This window comes from Trachurus japonicus, chromosome 8 (genome assembly GCF_045865225.1).
Source record: "Trachurus japonicus isolate A0001 chromosome 8, Traja_1.0".
NCBI lineage: Eukaryota > Metazoa > Chordata > Actinopteri > Carangiformes > Carangidae > Trachurus > Trachurus japonicus.
The window spans coordinates 25914689-25938657 of record NC_140914.1 but is presented as its reverse complement, the minus strand read 5'-3'; the positions used below and the strand labels follow the sequence as shown (position 1 = coordinate 25938657).

At 41.9% G+C, this 23969-nt stretch overlaps 1 protein-coding gene across 1 annotated transcript in view; it reads right to left on the bottom strand.

Annotated features, from left to right (window-relative positions):
* Positions 1-23969, bottom strand: part of usp43b (ubiquitin specific peptidase 43b) — a 76497-nt gene that overhangs the window by 1501 nt on the left and 51027 nt on the right. Inside the window, exons 8-15 of the mRNA XM_085785005.1 lie at positions 21829-21940; positions 11667-11770; positions 8872-8949; positions 8636-8765; positions 4899-5241; positions 3219-3377; positions 1722-1895; positions 88-1200 (exon numbers count right to left, since the gene is read on the bottom strand). Of these exons, the coding sequence (XP_085641131.1) occupies positions 88-1200; positions 1722-1895; positions 3219-3377; positions 4899-5241; positions 8636-8765; positions 8872-8949; positions 11667-11770; positions 21829-21940 (2213 nt within the window). The remainder of the gene's footprint in view (positions 1-87; positions 1201-1721; positions 1896-3218; positions 3378-4898; positions 5242-8635; positions 8766-8871; positions 8950-11666; positions 11771-21828; positions 21941-23969) is intronic.

The following is a 23969-nucleotide window of genomic DNA, read 5'->3' as shown; positions in this document are numbered from 1 at the left end:
TACTGTTCTGTGTGTAGTCGCATGTGTTTCTTGCAAATCATGCAGTGCAGGTTCAAAGACAGTCCCCGGGGAGAGGTGTGTGCCTACCCAGGGAGGTGGTGCTGTAACGCGTCCGCTGCAGAGTGGCGTAGCTGGGCTTGTCTGACAGCAGGATGCGGTGAGCGGGCGGGGCCACTATCTCTCCGTTCCTCTGCAGGGAGGCGCACCTGCGGAACGTCAGGTCCAGCTTGGTCTGGATGTTGCTGGAGCTGTGAGCGCGCTGTATGTCCACAGGGTCGTGGCTCCCGGCCTTTCCGTTCACCAGTTGGACTTTGCAGTGATGGGTGTCGCACCTGGGGACGACGCCGGCCTTCCTCTCTTCCAGTGCCACTGTGGCCAGCGTCCCGTTGGAGAGGGACAGTTTGGCAGGATTACTGCCTGCTGTCTTCTCCAGCTGTCCGTGGCAATCCACGTGTTCATTGTGTCCCTTGATTGGTGACCTAGGAAAATCTTTCTTCATGAAACCCGGTTTGAAAAAAGACAAGAGGCTGTCGTGGCTGCGGCCCTCCTGTCCCCTCTGCCCCCTCCTGTCCTCAGGGTGGAGGACCATTTGTAGCATGTCTTTAGGTGTCTTGTAGGACACCCCTGTTTGGACCTTAGTTCTTCTCAAAGTGGAGTCTCTGCTTGGAGGTGCACTGTGGCTGATATGACCCCCTAGAATGGCTCCTCTCTGCAGCTGCAGCTCCAGGGTCCTGCCCTGGTCCTGCCGTGCTCTCTTCGACGACCTCTGCCTCAGAGAACCATCTTTGAAGTTGCCCTGGCAGATGTTTCTCTCCATACAAGGCCTGCTCTGTCCTTCTGGTATTTTGGGGGAGTAACACGTGTCTGAGCTGAGTCTCTCTGTGCAACTAAGGCTGCTGCCGCTCGGGGAGCTGCAGTCCTGTCCCATGTCGAAGGCTCTTCCCTGGGCAGTCCTCTGTGGTGGGGTGGCCACCAGTGTGATGATAGGGTCTTTGGTACATCGTGGCCGGCGCCCAGACTCCAGGTACTCCACCAGCTCTCCGGGCTGGGTCTGGGTTTGGTGTTTAACACGGTCCTTGGAGCCAAAGGACCAGCGCAGCGGCAGAACTTTGCCCATAGTTTCCTTGGGCTTAGTGGGAGATCTCATGCTGACACTCCTGCCTTGGGTCCCACGGACAAATGGCTTGGCCTCAAACCCATCTGAAGGAAAGCAGAGGACACATGATGTATTAAAGTGTACCTCTAGTATGCTCTAAAGCAGTGGTTCCCAACCTTTTTTGGCTTGTGACCCCATTTTGACATCACAAATTTCTGGTGACCCTGCACTGTCAATCAAGATGTGCCAGCTCAGATATTTTTATATGCTGCATTTTATTTGAACTCGATTTATATCTGAGAACGTGAAAGTATAGAATACTGTTTTTAATCATAATTTTAAAAAGAATAATCATTAGTTAAAAAAAGATTTTTCATCAAATACTAGACATTTCAGGCAACCTCATTTGAATGCCAGGACTGTAAACAGATGAACCAGCAGCTCTTCAGTAGCACTGTAGCTTCCCAGTGAGTATTTGCTGTTGTACCAAGCTGTACTTGCGGTTACCAGTGTGACCAAGAGTGTTGCCAAAGCAACTTAAGCAACAACTAAATTCTTAAGAATTTTAACTTCTAGGAAATCAAGAAATTGGACTGAATTGGTGTGAGGAAAAATTAAAACCTACTTGTTTCTGCTGTCCTGGGAGGTTCATCTCCAAACACTGGAAGCTCAGGAGAATCTGGAGCCTGAATGGGCCCTGGTGGAACAGGGGTGGGTCCTCCTGACACGATGCTGCCCCTCTTACTGCCCCCAGTCAGCCGCACCAGCCAGTGATCAGAGGTGGACGAGCTGGTGGAACCTGCAAAAGGAGAAAAAAATGGAGCCAATTTCTTTGGATACAAGTTCATTAAAATAAGCCACAAGATGTCCTGAACATGAACGGCAGGGGAACGCCTCCCCACAGCTGCATCTATTGCCCTCACTAGAGTCACGCTGAGGGAAAATCCTGCAGCCACACTGCAACATCAAACTTGTATGTTCACAGGATATCAAAAGCCTTTCCACCCATCTGTGAATTCCCTCATTACACTGAAACCATGAAGACGAACGCCTCCCCGACTCCAGGAAATGAAGACCATTTATCGCAGGAGCCTTTCTCTCCAGCCATAGAGAACCTTCATTTATTGGCTAAAATAAATAATTGAGATCAGAGTGAAAACGCACACAGATGTTGAGAAACAGGTCATCAAAGAGATTTTTGCAGAAAAAAAATCAGTAAATATCGATGGTGTGATGTGTAATGATGCTCAGACCTCCCATCTGTTAGTTCTGTATTTTGTCAGTGGGATATAATGCTGCCACCTGAATGTTGTCAACATACCGGTAGGCTGCTACAAAGAATGTGAAAGTACTTACCAGTACCACTTTGATTGTAACTGTGTATTTATGCAGATATATCTAAGGAATGGTCTTCATTCAGTTGGTATCGTGATATGTATTTACCTCACTCCCATCTATATGCATTGCCTCTCTTTAACCATGTGACCTGCCTGGGAAATATCTTGTGTGTGAGGCACATACTGTAGTATGGCACTGAATCTCCAACTTTCCCACCTCCCTATCCCCTTTTGTTTGTGTAAGTTGTCCTTATATTGTGCCCTTAGTTTGTCCCATAGACTGTAAAAAGAATGGACGTAGCATCCGTGACGTCACCTATTGGTTTTGGGGAGTCGTTTTTGTGACTCAAATATGGCGGCCTACCGGCCAAGAACCCGCCCACTGGCCTTGAAGCAGCTGTCCACGGACCTGCTCGGACCTGCCATTCAACGTTTCCGCGCCCTACTTGGCGAGAATTTTAAACCTAATAATAGTAAAACGGTAGAGTTAAAAAAAAATCCACCTCCCTCAGAGTGTGTGCGGTGGTAGAAACTATCGGTAGAGACCAAAAAAATAAAATGTACCAGGCTGTAAATATGCTTTTTTAAGCTGTAAAATCGGCTATTTTAACATGGGGCTCAATTGGAGTTGCTCCCTTCTGGAGCCAACCCCCAGAGGCCGCCGGGGTACTGCAGCTTTTTGAATGCGGAAGTGGTCTTCACTTGGAGAACCCACAACTCCCCCCTTGGTTTGTCCTTACATAAACCTTAATAAAAATTTAAATGTTAAAAAAGAAAGTACTTACCAGTGACTGAGGAGCTTGCAGACCAGGGAGGGATGGTGTTTCTTCTCTGGTAGAACAGGATGTAGGCTCCACGTGTGCACACCTCTCCCTCTGGAACTGGCTCAGCACTGCTGTCATCATAGTTGTACCACTGGCCATCGACAGAGTTTCTACAGAAGGCTATAATCAAAACGACAAAGGAAATGAAGATTAGATGCAACTTTATTGATCCCGAAGGAAATTACACGTTGGTCAGCTGCTCATTCACAAAAGTGAAATGCAAGTACAAGAAGTGTAAGACTGAAGTAAGTGACAGATAATGACCAGTCACTGAGGGGAGTCTCCCTCAAAGACTGTCATTTTCTGTCACTTACTTCAGTCTTATACTTTTTTACATTTGTTAGTCTACAAATGTAAAAATGTATTTCTTTCGTGGGGCTCCACAGGGGTCTATCCTGGGTCCATGAGTGCCACCTCATTTTAATCTACAATCCACCTGCTCCCTGTGGGACAAGTCATACATAGACTAAATAGATACATACTGAGCTTTTTGTTACAACAGCTGAACAGTACAGCGGAGACCTGTCAGAGTATCGCAATGCATTTCATTATTACGTACCTCAACCTCAAAGCTTTATGTCCTCAGACTGTCTACTTCCCAGATGATCACACAGGGAGAACATGTAGCTGGCTTGTGTGGTTTACTGAGTTTTATATTAATGTTAACATCAGGCTTATTTATCAGTTCTTTGGTACGTTGTCATGATGATTATTACATGCTAGGTAACAAGCCTGTAGGTTTAACACATCAGTGAATGCACTACTGTGATTGAAGTAGTTAAATAAAAATATGTCATTCATATCAGTTCAAGCATTATCTAATACCATCATAATATATAGGAGTTGCCTACAGGAAAAACTAACTTACGGTTATTTTTTTTAAATCAAATATTATGTTGGTCATAATATAAAAAAGTTGGTGCTTGTGGTTGTTGAGAACAGAAGATTAGGAACTTAAAAAAGAATTGCATATTAAATCGCAATATTGGTTATATATAAAAAGGCAATAACCAATTGTATTCAAGTCTGGTAGCTGCACTGTCCTTTATAAAGTGCCATCTTGCTGAGAGCAAAACTGTCTAAAAATGTTCTACAATCCTATGATTCATTATAATGACTCCTGTAAGACACTTCAATAACACACTTCATCAAATCTAAGTACCTTATTTAATAATGCTGAGAGATCTATAACCAAGATATAATTTCCAGCAGTCTTTTGATGTTCAGGTGAGTGAAGTGGTGTACTTCCACTTTGTTTGCCTGAGACATTTTACCAAGACTTGGCTGTTCCTTTTATTTGTGGTTCTCGAGGTCGTCCATCCCTTTTTCCTGTTTCAATTATCTTAATTCAATGATCGTACCTGATTCAAAATGTTGCTGCCAGTTTTTTTTAAAAAACACATTCTGCAAGTAAAAACAACATCAGACCAATCCCTGCTGTAAAATCTCACCATGGCACTAGGTGAGTATGCAAAAAAAAAAAAAAGTGTTATATTTAGTTTTTTGTCTTAACGTCTTAGACATAATGTAACTATTATCAGTTTTACTATTTTTCAAACTATAAACTACTTGATATCTTTATGAATAAGCTGTAGTTATCATTATTTGTGGTGTAAATAACCGCTCAGAAGTTACTCAGACCTGTGTAATGTCCACCGTGCATTCCTCCATGGTGGTTGCACACAGCGTACAGATCGTACAGGAAGTCAGGAGGAGTGAGGTCTGGTCGCCGTGGCTGCTTCCACCCGGCTTGGAGAGGGAGCTGATTGGTGCCGTGGTTGCGATTCACCATGTGAGGTGTCATGTCCAGGCTCGCCAGGGGGAAATGCACAAATGTGGTGAGCTTGTTCCTGCGCTCTCCCACCTGCCTGAAGCGCTTCAGGTGCAGGATCAGGATGTCGGGCAGCGTCCACAGGCTCATCTTCACCATGCCCTGCTGCAGCTGCTTGCAGTGCGGGCACTTCCAGGCATCATCTGGGGCGAGCTGGCGGGGGAGAGAGAAAGAGAGGCAACAAAAACTGAAAATCAGTCTTTTTACTCCACCTCTTCCTGATAAATCAAGAGTTCTTTGTTTTTCTAATTCCCTTTAATTACACAGTTGGGAATGAGACTAAACCTTGGAAACGTGCAGTCTCTTTATATAAACCCCAATCAACTTCACTTTGGAAAAGGAAGTACATTTTGAAGCTGTTGCCATGGTTACTGCTTTTGTTCGCATTTCCCTCCTCACCCTAATTACCATCTTGAAGACTGTGGAGTGATGGATCATCACATTGCACCAGGTCACTCGGGGAGTGTTTACTGTGAAGCTTTGCTCATGTTCTGGGTAAACATCCTGTTTCTTCTGTGAGTGATTCTCAGCTGAGACAGACACATACTGTATAGTCCAGGCAATTTAGCTCATTTTGGACCCAAAAATAGAACTAATTGTCACAGAATGTTTTTCACCATACATCATTTCTATGAGGTGTCTAGAACAACATACTAAAAGTCCTAAGAAATCCTAGTTGGGGAAATATGTTTAATTTGCATCATTATTTACTGTATAAAGTCTATGGTGCTGACAACAATACACCCCAATGGGGCTATTTTTTTCCTTTACTCCTATCACAATGAAACTTTACATGATGAAAGTATCCATGAAATGTAAGATTTTTTGTATTACAAGTTTCTTTGAAAATGAATTTGAATATGCAAATGAGCCTTACACTAAAATACCCAAAATATAACCGAATAGGCTTATTTTTTTCCTTTACTCCTACCACACTGAAACTTTACACAATGAAAGTAGACATTAAAAGTAACATTTTTTGTATTACACGTTTCTTGGAAAATGAATTTGAATGTATGCAAATGAGCAATACACTAATGGCATATGCCCAAAATACACACGAATAGGCTTATTTTCTTCCTTTACTCCTACCACAATCACACTTCACACAAAAAAAGGATACAAGGAAAGTAACATTTCTGTATTTCAAGTTTCTTGGAAAATTAATTTTAAATATGTAAATGAGCTCAACACTAATTGACCTATGGTCAAGAAGCCATAAAGCCGCAAGCAGCAAAAACAGGGGCCAAATAACTTAGTTCTTAGCTTAGCAACTGGAGACAAGACTGTGCAATTAATTCTTAAGGTCAATATAGGTCTTTTAAGTGTGGCAAGTGACATGTGTATGCATAAGTCAAGTGTGGCAAGTGACAGCACTCAGTGCATAGGTTAACTTATTGAATGGACATGAATGTTAGTTATTTGGCCCCTGTTGCTGCTTGTGGCTTTATGGATTCTTGACCATAAGTCAATTAGTGTTGAGCTCATTTACATATTTATAAGAAACTTGAAATACAGAAATGTTACTTTCCATGTATACTTTTATTGTGTGAAGTGTGATTGTGGTAGGAGTAAAGGAAGAAAATAAGCCTATTCAGGTGTATTTTGGGCATATTCCATTAGTGTATTGCTCATTTGCATATTCAAATAAATTTTCCAAGAAACTTGTAATACAAAAAATGTTACTTTTAATGTCTACTTTCATTGTGTGAAGTTTCATTGTGTTGGAGTAAAGGAAAAAAAGAAGCCTATTCGGGTGTATTTTGGGCATATTTGATTAGTGTAAGGCTCATTTGCATATTCAAATTAATTTTCAAAGAAACTTGTAATACAAAAAATGTTATATTTCATGGATACTTTCATTGTGTAAAGTTTCATTGTGATAGGAGTAAAGGGAAAAAATAGCCCCATTGGGGTGTATTGTTGTCAGCACCATAGACTTTATACAGTAAATAATGATGCAAATTAAACATATTTCCCCAACTAGGATTTCTTAGGACTTTTAGTATGTTGTTCTAGACACCTCATAGAAATTATTTATGGTGAAAAACATTCTGTGACAATTAGTCTGTCGTAAAACGCTATTTTGCCTGGACTAGTAGGCCTACAGGACTGTGTTGAGACACAGACCTACAACAATTCTGTAACATTAATGGGACCAGTTGCACAGGACAACCAGATCAACTTGGCTCTTCTCCCAAAGACAACTGACCAGTGTCCGACCTGCTGATCAGTCGCCTCCTCCAGAGAAACACTTGCCTGCCTGGACTGAGTTCAGTGTCTCACCCGTGTCTGGAGCTCCACTGTGTGGAGTCGCAAGGTAACGACAACAACGACCGCGTCACAGACGGTTGTTGCACACAATTCAGCACAACAGCAATTCATATGGAGCTAATTGTGAACAATACCTTGCTGCTTTGAGACAGACGGGGACCACATCTTCCACATTTTAGCAACAGTTTAAAATTTCAAACTCCAGCCCCAACAAATCTTTGTGTTTGTGTATTTTCACATCACATAGTGTACACTGTTGATCGTGCAGTTTATTACATGGATCCACAACTTTGTACAGAGTGTGGATTTGGAAATGTGTACAAAGTATTTTTTGCTGCTTTAGTGGACTTTGCATGTTACAACGTTTGTGTTTTTGACTGTGAGTTTAAGAGTTTTAGTGAAAATTGGTGCAACAAATGCAAAGAACTGTAATGTACTCTTTGTCATAAGGTGGTATGAACAGAGCATGAGTACCGGTACATCATCATATTTCAGTTTCATTTTAAAAAGAATTTGTTCAGCCAAAAAATGATAAAGTCATAGATATCTGCTTGTGTGTAGTGGTTTCGAGTGCCCTGTCCAGCAGTGACTGACTGCTGATTCTTGATAAGCAGCTCTGAACAGTTTTACACGACATGTGTTAGTGTTGAATCATAAACACTGCGTGTGATGGCAATAGCCCACACAGGCTGTGTAGTGTTCAAACAATCGACATGAACAGGCTGCCTTGTTCTTTTGTCTTAATCTATTTAAGCCTTCTCTCGATACACATTCATCCCTTACCTGAGCCGTTTCTATTTGATAGAAAGTAGTAAACATGCTAGAGCAGCTTTGTTTAAAATAGGCATTAAATAAACACTACAAACAACAAAACTATGTAAAACATAAATTAAAGATCCATATCACTCATATCTGCTCCTGGAGAGTTTGGTTCAAACCTTTATCGATAGTTACAGCTGCTGCAGGAAGGCAAAACTGTTGTCCCGATAAAATGATGAGAGACAACATGCAGTGTTAGTCACATCACTGCTGCTATCACCAATTTACTATGAGGAAAGATTAAGAAAAGATTAACGTCATATTTTCAAAAACAGCAATCTGTGGTTCTGATAAGGCTTTTATTCCCGCAGCACCTTGCAAAAGGAGATTAGGGAGGATTCAGGAGGCTCAGTGTCACAGCACATGGCTGTTAATGTCTGTCCCAGGTAGCAGGTCTCTCTAATGACTCACACACACACACACACACACACACACACACACACACACACGGTACCTGTTCCTCTTTGGTGTAGAGCTGGAAGCACTCATCCAAAGTGCAGCTGTACTGTTGGACATGCTGCTGCTGCAGATTTCTCACACTCTCCGCGTCTTTCACCACCTCCTCCTGGATGTTACCAAACAGGCTGCGTCCCGGGACATAAACATGTGTCAAGTAGATTGATGTCAGGTTAAGAGAGCAAAAACTGCTTCAGTAAACATGTGGCGGTCTGCAGTCGAAAACACACTGACCAGTCTTTGATTCTGTGCTCCCACTCGATGATGAGCTTGACGTGCGGAGGTCCTCCCGAGCCACACATCTTCAGAGCTCTGCAGACAGAGAAAGTTTACAGCACCACCATCATCATCCGGTTCATTTGGAGTGCACTAGTGTTGATGCTTTATAACCACTAGGTGTCAGCGTTACCACACTGATGCCTAAACGCTGACAGTGAGAAGTGAATGACACTATTATTTGATGCTGGTGAACAAATCTAGTGTGTGAGAAAATGAGAGATACAATGTAAAAGTAAACTTTATGGACATTGTCATGGAAACCATAGCACTGCTCACAGAGGAGCAACTTAATCCTCACTAGCTGGAGTTCTCAACAACATCTCTCAAACTTCATGAGATTTAATTCTAAGATTATTTTGTTTAGTTTCAATAAATGACATTCATGCTGATTAAAGCAGAAGTAAGTGATATATTTGTGTTAATATAAGTCTTAAATAGTTATATCTTCCGACAGCAATCACTTACATAGAGTGTTTGGTCTGAAACATGGGTCTGTCAGTCACTCTGCTCTGCTCTGAGCCGAAGAGAAAACATTTATCGTATCCTACAGTTTTTATCCAATGAGGAGAGAGAACAGCATGCAGGGCTGTGTGTGCAGCCAAGGGATGCCGTGAATGTGGTGACGTAGGGACGAGGACTGTTATGGTGCGTTCAAGGAAACTCGTGTTTTTCCGACCGTGAAGTCGTACCAGTTCGATCTGGTACGAGTTCACGGGTCAGAAGTTACGAGTGGCCGTTATAGTGACTTTCACCGGTAAAACAGGTCGGAAAAACACGAGTGGGTTGCCTGGAACGCTACAAAGTCGTAAGTTGTGACTTGAAGCTGTAATTTACGATTTCAAAAGCCTACCTGGAACGCAGCATTAGCGAAAACGACCGGACCACTTACTTCTGCTTTAAGAGTAAATTTGGGGGATTTTTGGGTGCTGGTTGGGACACTAACCAAATTAGAGAATGTACAACAAGCAAATCTCAACTTAATTTGCAAGAAGCAAAGAAATCTGTTGGTGCTAAGTGAGAGAGCAGGGATCAATCAAAGGGCGTCTATTTATGTCTGTGAGTTTACACAGTAAATGATGTTATTCACTTTGAGAAGAGTCTACAGCCAGGCAAGGTTCAGGCTGCACCACACATTCATCCTTTGCAGCTAAATGCTAACATGCTGATGCTAAACAGGTTCACCATGTTCATGATCTTAGTTTAGCATGTTAGTATAGTAACATTTGCATTAAATGGTTGAAATCAAAGATGTGATGTCACTAAAGGTCAGGGGAAAGTCTGGGGTTTACTCTCTGGAGACCGTGAATGTCTGTGCCTCATTTCAGGACCATCCATTTAGTAATTGTAGAGATATTTCTGCACAGGCCTCTGCTGTGTGTTAAATGGAGAAGTGTAAGATTGACTTTTTTACTGCAGAGCAAATTTACTTACACGTACAAATTAAGTAACCTAATCTCATATCCAATTTGTGACCACAGTAGTCGACTGACCGTGGACGAAGAAATAAAGAAGCTACAGACGAGTTAGTTTGTAAATAGATATCAGTCATAGGTGCTGCATGAAAAACAGTAATGTGTTTACTATTACACATAGACTCAGACGGTTTGCAGAGGCTGACAGGGCTGAACAAAGTACACTACAACACTTGCACTGTTACATTCTTGTACCGTTTGATGTGGGTTGACTTGGGCACAGAACACATTTCCGAATCATTAGAGTTCAAACACTATCATTACATTAGTTCCTAGGATACAGTGTGCTGCACATTTGCATTTCAAAGGATTTCAAAGACATTTGGCCCCATCAGCACCATTCAACGAATGACTGAACTGTTCTTAGCGACTACACAAATGGATGTCCTTTCAAGACTTTGTCAAAATGCCCGTTTGAAACAGCAATTCGCTCCTGCAAGTGGAGGGCATCAGACATGCAATCACGAAAAAGGATTAAAATGTGTGTGCATTTCAGTCTGCTGCTGTAAAATAAATTGTATGACCTGCACAGCTGGTAGGATGTACACTAAGGGGAAGATGAGATATCAGACATCTGCTTCAGGAACATCTGCACTGACTGTGTCAATCAAAAACAAATGCTGGACTTTAACAACTTTAACAGTCATACGTGTGCGTTTTACGTCAAAAAGATGTCTCTAGAAACTGGCTGCCTGCCTGTAGTTCTCAAGAAACACTTTATTAGATTAGATTAGAGCGGATTTAAATTGCATTAAAATTGATTACGTTAGATCAAATTTGAATGAGTTTGTGGGAACACTGGGTCATTTCAGTATTGAAATGTTTGAGCATGATACCAGTAATCCCACAACAAAAGAACACATTTAGAATAATCTAATAATCCTCTGGTCTAATAATAGGAGAAGGTAGTGTCCAGACAGCCAGTCAGCCAAAACGGTAACGGTCACTCTGGGCTGAATGCTCAGCCTGTTAACATCTGCAGAAATGCTCTTCTTGCCAGTATATACGTGGAAGTAGCATATGTCGAACAGCTGCTCTAGAAAATCGCTCTTGAATTAAACAGAAACACTTTTATTGGCCTGTATTTGGCTCTAGCTAGCACAGTCAACATCAGAAAAATACCTGTAATGTATGATGAGCTCTGATGATGGAAGAAAAAATCTGTCAACACTTTAGGACAGCAGCATGTTACAAGACTTGTTTGGATATGTGCATACTGATCAGCAGTGTGTGTGTCCTCTATTAACTTGATGTTTGGTGTATATCCTGGAGCCTCACCTGTCGACAGCAGGGTGGTAGAGCGGCCGCCCGTCCTGAGGTGACAGGTAGCTGTAAAACGCTGATCCTCCCACCACACGTATGTTGAACAGCACTCTGGTGTTCTGAGAGAGAACAACAAAAACACTGTAAAGCCATGGGCAGCAGGAATATATTAAAGGAGACATATTATGCTGCTTTTCCACAAATTAAAATAGTTCCCAGGTGTCTTAAAGACATGTCTGTGACATGCTCAAAATACTCCAAGGATCAAACATCACAGCTCTTTTCATCCGCTCAAAACCTGTTCAGAACGGCTGGTTTCAGAGCCTGTCCCTTTAAATGCAAATGAACCACTGCTTGCCCTGCCACTTCTACTGGTACCAGGTAGGGGTGGGGTTATGCAAATTCTAAAGCTAGTTACATCACTGGAAGACAAGTGAGGGAACAGCTCATAAAACCACCTGGAGCCTGCACATTACAGATTATTTTTGTCAATTCTCACATTTTGGAGGCTGGAAAGCAAGACAAACACCCAACTATATGCTAAAAATATATGTTTAAAAAGTGATATTTCCATAATATGTCCGCTTTAAACTATCTAAGTCCGGTCGCTTTTCCGCTGTTTTGGTTACGCTCCTCTTGCCCATGTGCATTTGTTTACAATGAAGCCGGCGAAAAATCAATAAATGGAGCGGTGGATAACGTTACATAAATCATACGTCATAAACAAAAGATTACGGGTTATGGAGCGCGTTTGTGTTGCGGTGCGCAGAGACGAGAGCTGGGACACCGGGGCGGTGACCGAGTACTACACTGATGTTGCAACGTTGGTTTTCAGCCGTGGTGGAAGGCAGAGAGACTCCATTCTCGCTCGTAACAAGTCATGTAGTTAACTATCACAATTACTCCAGAGCTTTTTAATTAAGGTAAAATGTAGCATAGCCTCGGGAGAAATCCTGCTTAGTTCGTCTTTAATGCTTTATTGCTGCACTTGTTTTCTACATAGCTTTAAACATCATCGGTACTCTGTATATTACCTTGATTCAATCGACTACAGCTGTACTTGTAACCAAACAACATTAGTCTGGCAAGCCAGACTCAACTCTAATTTAGCTGAGTCCCTAAAGACTCTTGCACAACAACCCAAACAAGCACCAGTGAGTATTGCGCCCACAGATCTGCAGTGTTACTGGGCTGATAATCAGCACTCGCAGAACTAAAACAAAACAAGAGAAGGAAATTATAACCATAACTATGGTATCCGGTCAATCTATTCTACTCTCCCATGTGGGGGCAGATTCACTCAATCATTTTTATCTCACATTTTGTTTGTATCATCAGTCAATGTCAGTCTGTCCGTGACTTTTTTTCCTGATTGAAATATCTCAACAACCACTGAATACATTGTCTTCATTTTCTTGCAGATATTCATGGTTCTCTGGGGATGAATCCAAGCCCCGACTCCAGCAGGTTGTCATTTTCTGGCTTTCGGTGGCATTTCCACTGGACTGACTGCCATGAAATGATAATCATGTTTGTGCCCCCCTCAGGATGAACCACAAAAACTTTGGTGATCCTTTAACCTTTCATCTGGTACCATAACCCCTTTAAATCTTCAGTTTCTTCAGTCCTTTGGTTTAAATACTTGCAGAACATGTGACATTTCCATCACCGCAGCTGCACCAGTGTGCCTACTGCTGATTGGTAAACGTCAGACTGCCAACTTGATGAACTCAAATGGTGAGCATGGTAAACATTATACCTGTTAAACTGCAGCATGTTGGGCTGTTATCATCTAGCTCAAAGCGTTGCTGTGCCTCAGTGTGGCCTCACAGAGCCTGTGGCGTGGCTCATTAGGGTCTGAAATGAGCACTGCCACCACACACTGATTCACCACAACAAATGATGAGAAATGTCACTACTTGTAGTTATGTGTTATTCATCCATCACGGTTTTGTATAACTGCTGTGAGATGCTTTCATAATGGAGAAATGAGACCACATATCTCACAATTTTGCAGCAGCAGCAGCAGCAGCAGCGGCAGAAGTAATTTCATGACTTTTACTGTGATGAGATACTGCTGCTCAGTTTGGAGACTTTAGGCCATAAAAGTGTGAATTGAAATGATTTTATGAATCCAATATGTGCGTGCAAAAAATTTTCATACAGTTTGTCTATTTTATAATTACTTTTGTGTCTCTTCTTTATTTTTGATAAAGCAAAGGATGTGCAAAATAAAGGTGCAGTTTGGACACTGGCACATCAGCACAACCATTTTTACAGGCTTGAAATCATCATTATGCCTCATCATGCTCTGTCTCCCCACATTCACAGGCCACATACAACCAACAGCAAACTAGGCTTCATCTTATTATGAAAGGACAACACAAATGTTACAGTAATTATATCAAAACACTTAACCACATCCGCATCAGATGAACTGGGGCTGGTTTTTTAAAACCCTGACCCTGATCTATTCATCTTTCTGTGATTAAAAATAAAAAGGGCAAAAGCTTCACATTGTTAAACCACTGAAGGCTTGTCTTATTAACACCTTTTTCATGAACACAGTGATGTGGTGCAGAGCTCCCTGCCCAGCGTATCAGGTGCATGCTAAGTGCACTGTGGTGTTTTCATTGCCGGTCTTCCTTGGAAAGAGGGTGTGACCAGAAACATATTATCATACATAATAGGTGGGCGTGTTAGAGGTTGTCACAATCATTGGTAAATCACTTTCTCTCTCACCTGTGTTACCCCAGGTAACCAGTGTTTTGTGTTGGAGACAAGAAGGGAGGAGAACGGATGCAAAGCTCCAGAATAATTTAATAACGGAGAAGTTTAGGTTTTAAAGGGATACAGCAACATTTTTTTTTCGTGTCTTGCCTTACTCCCGAGTCCATGACAAGCAGATAGACACCATCCTTTCGACTGTGTGTGCAGTAACAAGGGAGAGCCCGTATCGCCCGTAATTAGCTTAATTCAAACGCTGGAAGTGTATCGGTAGTGTTAGCCTGCCTCCACCTAAAGTCATTAGAGACACTCTTCAGCAACTCTAAACGGACTGATCTTCGTCTCAGAGCTGACAAAACTCTCCGGTAAGGCATCTTGAGCGGTCAAATGCCGGTAACGGGACGAGATCGGTCAAAACAGAGGGTTCAAGCAAAGATGGTTTATTTTGGTTCAAGCTAGCTACATCGAGGGTAGGTTAGCTTCCTATTTCAAAGTAAAATCACAAATTCTATCGTCATAGTTTTCTGTATGTAAAGGGCAACAGGTGTTTTATTTTGTGAAAGTAACCGGAAGTGCGTTGGTCACAACGGCTAGCTTAAGTAATGCTGAATTCGTCTGAACAAAATTGTAAACAGCTGGTTTAACGACACACTGCTGATCTAAACGGCTACTTTCTCGCCTAAAAATGTTTGAAATGTTGATAAAGTGATACATTTACAGAGTTTAGAGCTAAAATGAAATCAGCTTCTGACTGCTGATTTCGGCTTGGGTAGGAGGCAGGCTAACACTACCTATGCACTTCCAGGCTTTGAGCTAAGCTAATTGATACGGTGATACGGCTCTATCTCCTTTGTTACTGCACGCACAGTCGAAAGGATGGTGTCTATCTGCTTGTCATGGACTCAGGAGTGAGGCAAGACACGGAAAAAAAATGTTGGCATATCACTTTAAAGTTTAAAACTTTACATTAATTAATAAAAAGCACAGTTATTTTGTAACTGTCTTCTCCTTGTTGCACAAAATCTAAAGAGTGGATCTGCTCAGAGTAGTCGTGGATTGAAAGTGCACAGCATCACTCCCGTTAGAGATACCTGTCGCCTTCCTGCTGTGAATTGCAGAGCTGGTAAGAGTTCATTGGTCTTTATTCTGATTGGTTGACATTTCAGCTGCTTTGTCCGTATGATCACAGGTCAGCTGGTTGAAAAATATAAATAACGGTGGTTGTGCGGTTTTATTAACGTTTATGTGGGTGTGACTTCACTGAATAAAGTGACCAAAATCCTATAGAGCAAAAGTGTGGAGAGCAGCAAAGTGCACTCACCAGCTACATGCAGTTTACCAGGACTCTCATCACCACCTCTCCCCTCACTGTGGTGCACAGCAGCTCACCAAGATAACAAACTTGCGCTTCAGTGCAGGAAAATACCAGCTCACCGCCGAGTTTCACACTGTGCATCAGTCCAAAAATAGAGCTCTTAATGATAAAAATCAGTCTTTACAGCAAACACTGAAAAACATGTTTTAGTAACAGCTATTTGTTGCTGCATTTCTCAAAACTGAAATTTCAAAACAAGCTAAAGTGGGCCATGCTGAAATATCGACTAAGACCTGCACCTACATTTTAAGCTCACAGCAGTTTGAATCAACATGGAACACCTGTGTTTTCTGGCATTGGAAATACCATCTGACAGAAAGAAAAACATTAATAAACCCGTAGATAATTGACCTAATCTCTCAAAACATTCTTGACCGCATTGTAGTTGAGAGGAATACAAAAGAAAGAAAGAAAAAAACCGAGGTAATAATGTATTATTCCTCATCACCTGAAACAAGCTCATATTGCTCAAAGATCTGCTTAGATTGGAGGCTCTAGGAATGAAGGAGTGCTATACAAAAATGAAACTGATTTCCTTTTGGTCCAGAGAAATCTGATGTGTGTAGCTGCTGAGCCTAAACACAAACACCCACTCGAGCTCTAACGATGAGGGGCACAGTAAAGCAGATAGTAGATTCCTGGAAAATGTTCATATGATGAACACATGAACCCAAAGGAATGCATAACCCTCTGGAGCGGTTACACAACACTTCTGAATTAATGCGGCCTCACACATGCAATGTACCGTATGATTGAAAGTTTCGACCCGTTAGCTGCTGAAATATAGCAGCACTTTTACTTGTATATACTTCGCACTCACAGCAGGAGCTACTCCAAGACTAAGTAAAATCCTGCTCTCATTGTCTCAGTGTGAATACACATACAGTTGTGTGATTAAGACTGTATTATCCTTTCCTCAGTCTTTCAGCATCATGTGTTCGTGGACGCTGCAGGCATCAGACTCCCCTGCGGTGCTTCGGTGCCGTGTGTTGCTCATCAACTTTTCTAGCCCACATATTCATTTCCAATCTGCTAGATGACATGTTTAAACCCAAAATGACTTTTCCTTCTCATTACAGACTTGTTTGGGCTCAATGTGGGTTTCAGTGAGAGGCTTGTATGTACATGTGAAGACCACCCAGGGAGTCCTGCTAATCCCGACTTCTCATGAGAAGGGTTTTTCTTCCCCAAAACATCGTCTGAAAAACGATATGATACATACATTTCCACACATTCCAAGGGTGTTTGAGGTGTTTGCAAAGCTACTGAGAGCTTCAACAAGAGGATTCACCTGGCCAGCGGATTAAATGAGTCTCGTGACTTGGTTTCAAGACTCTGAGCTCTGAACTTCTCCACATGTTGAGGCAGTAGTGTGAATGATGCTTGGATGGTGGCTTCTTTTTGTATCACCCACACCACTAAACACAAGAAGTAAAGTGCAAGGAATGAAATAATGAAGTGTGTTAGTCTGCTAAAACATAGGCTGAAAACGTCAGCCTGTTCAGCACCATAGTTTACTACCTGCAGGGTTAACTGTTTCCACAGGGCTGAGGGCCATTTCACAACCTCAGACCTCCCATTAAAAATGTCCCACTCACCACTTGCACATTAAAGGTAGGGTTGGAGATCCTGGAAAATCGGCTCTATCAGGCCACATTTTGAAAATACACAAGTCAAAAGTCCCAGCCCCTTTCCTCAGACTTCTGTGTGAAGCCACGCCTTCAACTGTCCGCGGACACCTCACCTGGAGTGTGGCTTTTCCGCAGACGTTAGTGAAGACTCTGATCGTGCACGTCACGTGAGAGGAGGGAGAGAGGGAGAGAGACAGTAGCTTGATTGACACATCACGATCCAATTGACTATGTGACATTGTATGTGATTGGATGATGTTTTTTTAGGCTTGTTCATTCCCCAGGCAATTGATTTTTTTTTTTCATTTTTGTGAAAAAGCCTTTATTTACTCAGTTGCAATCGGGTGTTAAGAGGATTTCTAGCAGATTAGTGAAAAAATGATCCAGAATAAGATCTCCAACCCAACCTTTAACAGCTGGTGCACAATGCTAACAGTTCAAGTAAACATTAGCAGCTCTGTCCAGCGAGATTTCAGGAAGTGGTCACTAATTAACAGCGATCTTGTCATGTAAGATGGCATCAAGTTCCTCAGAGCCTTTTCTCTCGTAACATCAAAAAAGAATCAAAGCATAAATCTGTGTCTCTCTTGTTTGTAAGATATGCAGTTTAACACAGTTATATTAAAATAAACAACTATCTGGTTTTCCCTTATCATAAATTCATATTATTATTGACACCTAGCTAGTAGTTAACTAAAACAATGTGGTTTAAACTGGTGAGGTTGCTGACCTCGGGCTAGAACATGCAGTTATAGTGCATGATATCAATAATACGACTATTTTACAAGATGAACTTCCTAATGCCTTAAAAATAAGATCATCTTATGTCCACATGATGTCCTGAGACAGACCTCACTCTCTGAACACCACATCAGTAAAGATGTGTGGCATCTTTTTTCCTCTCAGTGGATTGACGCCCAGATAAAGAAGAATATGCGAAAGTAGAAACAGAAACAGGGAACTGTAAACATATCATTGTTTGTGTGTATGTGAAAGGCAGCAAGTGTGCGTGAGAGGAAAAAAATATACAAATGAGCATCTGAGATCTGGTCTGGCTCTCAGCAGTGTCGCCTCTGTCAGTGTGACTGCTGAGAAGAGGAAGAGAAAACCTGTGAAAATTCATGGCAGTATCCTGTCAGTGTCGTCCATGAGGACAGATACTGGTGGAGAGAAAGTTTATAATGTTTCCGCCACGAGAAAATCCTTGGTTCTGCTTTCGACCAAGGTTAATGACTTCTGCGCCCAGTGAGGGTGCTGTGAGGTGGGGAATGTTTGTGGCATTGTTTGTGCCTGACAGGGCAAATGATCTCCAATTACAAGCCATGCACGGAGCTCAGTGTTTCATTATGTCATTTCATTGTGTGTGTGTGTACAGTGGATTTACATTTGTCAGTGTAACAGCATTCAGGGCCAAAACACACACTGTGTTACTTATCACATGTAAATCCCGACAGTGCAAAGCTCCCCTCACCACAAACGTGACCCTGTACTGAGCTTCCAGCTGAATCCTGGGCAGAGGATTCATCACAGTGGGTTTGTGTGACGGTGGTCACCTGACTGACTGTATCTAGTTCTGTAAGCAGCCATGATTGTGCTGTGGGATATTATACAGTCAGGTCTGCTTCAGTGAGCATCCAGCCAGCCGCTGATCAAAATCCACTCGTCAGTCGGTGTCAGTAGCAGGAAGACTGGCTGTCAGAGCGAGCGGCCGTGTTTTTTGTTTCTCAATTGCATCTTTGCTGAAGCTAAAATTAGACAGAAGCGGAGAAATCCACTTGTGAGTGTAATTCATTGACGCAAGAAAAACTACAGATTCTGTTGAGATGAAAGATTTAGAGCAAACATCTGCTCTGAGCATAGCTCCTTTCTTGGCAGAGGTAGGCTCCAGCAAACTGATTATACTGTACGAGCCTGGTTTTAATTAAATGGCTGACAGCATGGGGCACAAAGGAGACTACCGATCTCCAAGAGAGTTACTGAAAATGCTGCACCTGACTCTCCTCCTCTCTCTCCTGGCACTTCTCAAAGAGCACTGAGTAATGTGCAGCAGGCTGGTCAATGCGTTTCCTTCTCCAACCCAGCCCCTGTGTGGCTCTTTATTGCAGCTGTGACATTGATCAGAAATCAGTTTGACTACATGATTAACAGCATGCTACTGCACACAATCAAATGCTGAGACACAGCAAAAGTGAGCAAGAAGAAACACGCAAGACCGTTCGGACCGCTACGGCTACGGCGAAGTAAATCATTGATTTGACAGTGACATACAGCAGGGGCGCACTGGAGATAACTACGCTGTTGGCATGTCTGTCATTATGTCCCGATGTTGTACAGTCGTCACACCATTAGTGGCAAAGCAAACAAGCCCACTGCACTTCTTTTTATCCCTGTGTAGACAACTGACAACAACTTAGCTGCTGACTCATTTAGTCTCGTTAGCGCACACTGTCCTACTGCCTGTCACAGCAACACATGTGCTTATAGAGTGCTTTGGGAGGGTTAAGTCTGGCTGCTAATTCAAGGTGTATTTATACATGAGATGGAACGGTCCAACACATGATGGGAGACCAGTTTTTGTGTGTTTCTGAAGTGGTCAAATTGAAACTCTACAGTACCTTGCAAAATGATAGATCAATATTTTGTAACACATGCTATTTTGCTTAGAGAAGAGTGAACGAAAACATTTAGGCTACACCACTCTCATGTCTGTACGGTAGATATGAAACTACAACCAGCAGACTATTAGTGAAGGTAACAACATCTCCATACCAACAGTTATAAACTGGCTGGAAGCAGTTTCTACTGGTTTACTGGGGACTAATATTTGGGCAGAGGCAGACTAGCTGTTTACAGTCAGTGTGAAGCTAAGCTAACAGTCCACAAACTGTAGCTTGTGAGAACACTATTAATCTTCTCATCTAACTCTGCAGCAAAGCAGGCACCATTAGCCTGTTACCACCTTTAAGACTGTACCAAACAGCAAAGTTAGCATCTTTGCAAACTTTGGAGCTTTAGTCTGGGTGTAAATTGCAAAGTAAAACCTTGCATTAGCATAACCCTAATATCTAATTTCCTTCTTCATTCATAACATTGTTGATCTGGTTCAGCCTTTTCACACCTTTGTACACATCACTGCAAGTAATTTTAGAGTCATGATTATTAGGAATAAAAAGGGTAGCCCCCATTCCCTGCAGTGTTCATTTGCATTCAATAAATTACACGTCTTTGCGTTCAGATAAACACAATCAAGTATTATTTTTGCTGTAACCTTTTTTCAGCTGCATTAACTGTTGTTTTCTCTGGCTTCATAAAGTGTTGTAATGTTTTATAATGTTAGTTCTGGGTTTTCATTGCATATGAGGCCTTATGTTTAGTGTCTAATGTTAGTCAGTTACATGAATAGTTTTTCATCCTTCATCATTTTAGGTTTCAATTAGCTTTCCACCCTGTCTACACTTAAGAACTGAGAAAACCCAGTATTCACTCTTAACACTGGCACTAATGAAGGCAGAGGAGGACTACTGCAAACAGAGAGGGAGCAGCAACAGTAAATGTGATGGCCAATAACACTTAATAACACTTTTGTGCTGGGGGGCGAGTAGACAAAGTAATGGTCCCAGGAATAATATGACCAGGCTACAGAGCCACTGCAGTGGGTTTAATCAGAACACTGCAAATGGAAAAACTATTTCCACAATCTCTTCACAACTAATCCACAAAACAGTGAACAAATGGCCTGTATGGGCCATATGTCCTCCACTGTTACTGTCCCTGTCAGACACAATAAGCTGTCCCAAACCAGTTTACCTGACTCTGGCGTGGTGCTCCAGTGGGTGCAGTGAGAGGCATTTCCTCTTTGCCTCCAGCTGGCGCTTGGGGCTGTTGCACCTGTACCACACAGTGTCTTTGTGTGGGCATGCTTTGCTCTGTCCCAAGCCAATAAACATGTCTTAGAGCAGGTGCACCAGCCGGCGTGGCAGGAGGGAACCATGTCCCCTCTCAGCCTCCAGCTGGTGCTCAAAACTCACCCGCCCACACTACACAGCTATTGAATATGAGTTTTACAAGCAATTTCTGTTGACTGGCTGCACACCATTTTATTGTAACTTTAATCCAGGTTTTTCTGGTTGTGGTGACAGGGAATAAAAAATAAGTAAATAAAAATAACTGTACTCTAGCTGATGTTGTTGTGCAATGGTCGGTACCCCATTGCTTTAATTAGCTGAGTAGGATGAGTTGTCTCATATTAACTTTTGTCCTTGAACTGGATGTGGACAGATCTGATGGTTGGCAGGCTTAGAGGACATGGGCTCCTGTATTTGCTGGAATCCATGTGCGATTTACGGAGTCTCTACTACCTCCTGATGCACAGACATCAGACACAAAAACCCCATAATTTCCTTAAATAAAACTGATCACATTCCTATAATTATCAAACAACTACCTGTGCCTGAGCTCCATTGATCATCAGGTAATAAAGTTTGCTGAGGATGCTCTGCTGCAGCTGGTCCCAGGAAATAGACCGGTCCTCTCTCATCAGAAATGGAGGTCCAAACCTTAAACAGGGACGGATGGAGGAAATTGGAGTTACAGGTCAAAACACATCTTACAGCACTTTTTTTTTTCACTGAAGCACTCTACATATCTCCTTGTCCTTTCCATTGTAATGTTAATAATTATTTATTAACACAATTAGAATTGGGGCAGAATTCTCATTACAGCTTTCTGTGGAAGGACAGAGGGAGATAATAAGGAGTGAAAATAGGTGATGAGGACAGGGACAACCGTCATTTCACATGATAGATCACATAACACATTCAATATAATATACATTTAATTGAGGGCAGCCCTCCATTGTATGCTTAGGATTTATTACTGAGAGACCAAATTAGCATGCATGTGCTGGAGACACAGCTGAACACAGGCACAAGTACAGTGACAGGGTATTATAAAACTGGAGATGAAATGGTAAGAACTTAAGGAAAATGTATGGAAAATAAGCTCAGCTCTGTCTATTTTAATTTGTGCTTTTTTCAGATTTCTGCTGACATTAAAAAAGGTAACAGTAAAAACTAAACAGATCCTCTGTTGCAAAATGTTCTAATTAGACAATAAGCAGATACCATGGAGACCCTCTAAACAAATTAGGTTGGATTACTGTTCAGGATGGTAACCATTAACATTCTGTGGCTGGGTGCTACAACATGGGAAAACAAAACATACTCTGCAAAATTGAAGGGAAAACGACTTAAATTTACAATTAATCTGAGGTGAAATGGCTATGGAGCGAGAGACAAATCGTTTCCATTCTTTTGCTCTAGGTTAATTGGCTTGGTCTAAATTCAGAGTCCTCTCTTTATCTTGTTGCTGACTTCATAAAAAGTGTTTTACTCAAACAACCAAAAAAAGAAACACAGAATGCAATGAAAACATTTACAAGTCTGACATCTTGCTATTTTGTTTGCCAAGAGAGAGATTTTTTCAAATTCACCAATGCACTTCTATGTTCACCATAATCTTTTTTTTAAATTTTTTTTACCTATCCTCACAGACATGATAAACAAAATGTTGTTTGTTGACACTCCAGAGAAGTAATAAAAAAAAAGTACATGTACACAACTTTCCCATCTGCTGGTATCCATCAGTTTCACAGTTTAAATGACCCAACAACATCGAGAGGTTTCACACTGTGCTGATTTTCAGAAATGTACCTGTGATGCTATTCTACAGAGAACCAGAGCGAGAAACAAGTATGTGACTCCAATGTCATTTTCTTGGCAAAGACAAGTCCTCCAGCTGTCATCTGATGAGACTGAGATAGGTTGGTGGTTTGATCAATGACGGGGAGGCGTTTGAAGGAGAAACTGAGACGCCGAGCCTCATGGATGGGATTGGACTTTCTCACAGCTGTGTTGGCGAGCTCACCTATATTGATCTCTCTGGACTCTGTCAGGGAGACGGGTGTGTCTAATGGATCTTTATATCGTGCCAGATGTCAGATTCCTCAGTCGTTTGATATGAAACTCATCTCACAGTGAGATGTGAGTCCTCTCTCCAACAGGGAGCTAAAATGACCTTGATGTGCTCCACCAGAGCAAGGCTAGACAGAAAACATGTGAACTGCAATACTGTAAGTAGAATTCACATTTGATTAAAGGCTAATGGCAGTGAAATCAATGAAAACCTTGACAATCATGGAAGAAAAGCTCAGAACTGATGATAATGGTGTGAAATACTGTATAGGCTACACTAAAAAACTCAGTGTGTCTGCAGTTCCACACAGATGTGAACAAAAGCAGGCCTCACATTTCTAGCTGACAGCTGTGGATTAGGTGAGCTGAAGCTTGTATTAGTTCATGTTGACAGTTTTTTAAAAGTCTTTGAAGACTGTTTTGTATTTCGCCTGGCTACGTTATCTTTTGGGCACAATGAAGTCAAAGATGAATTGAAGATTTAGACTAGATACAGCTTACATCTTCATTCGTCACTCGTGTCAAAAAGAACTATTTGCAAGTTTTTTTGTCCACTGAATGTGGATTCTTGCCAAAGATCTTCAGCCATCGTTGCATTTTAGGGCGGCTGTGG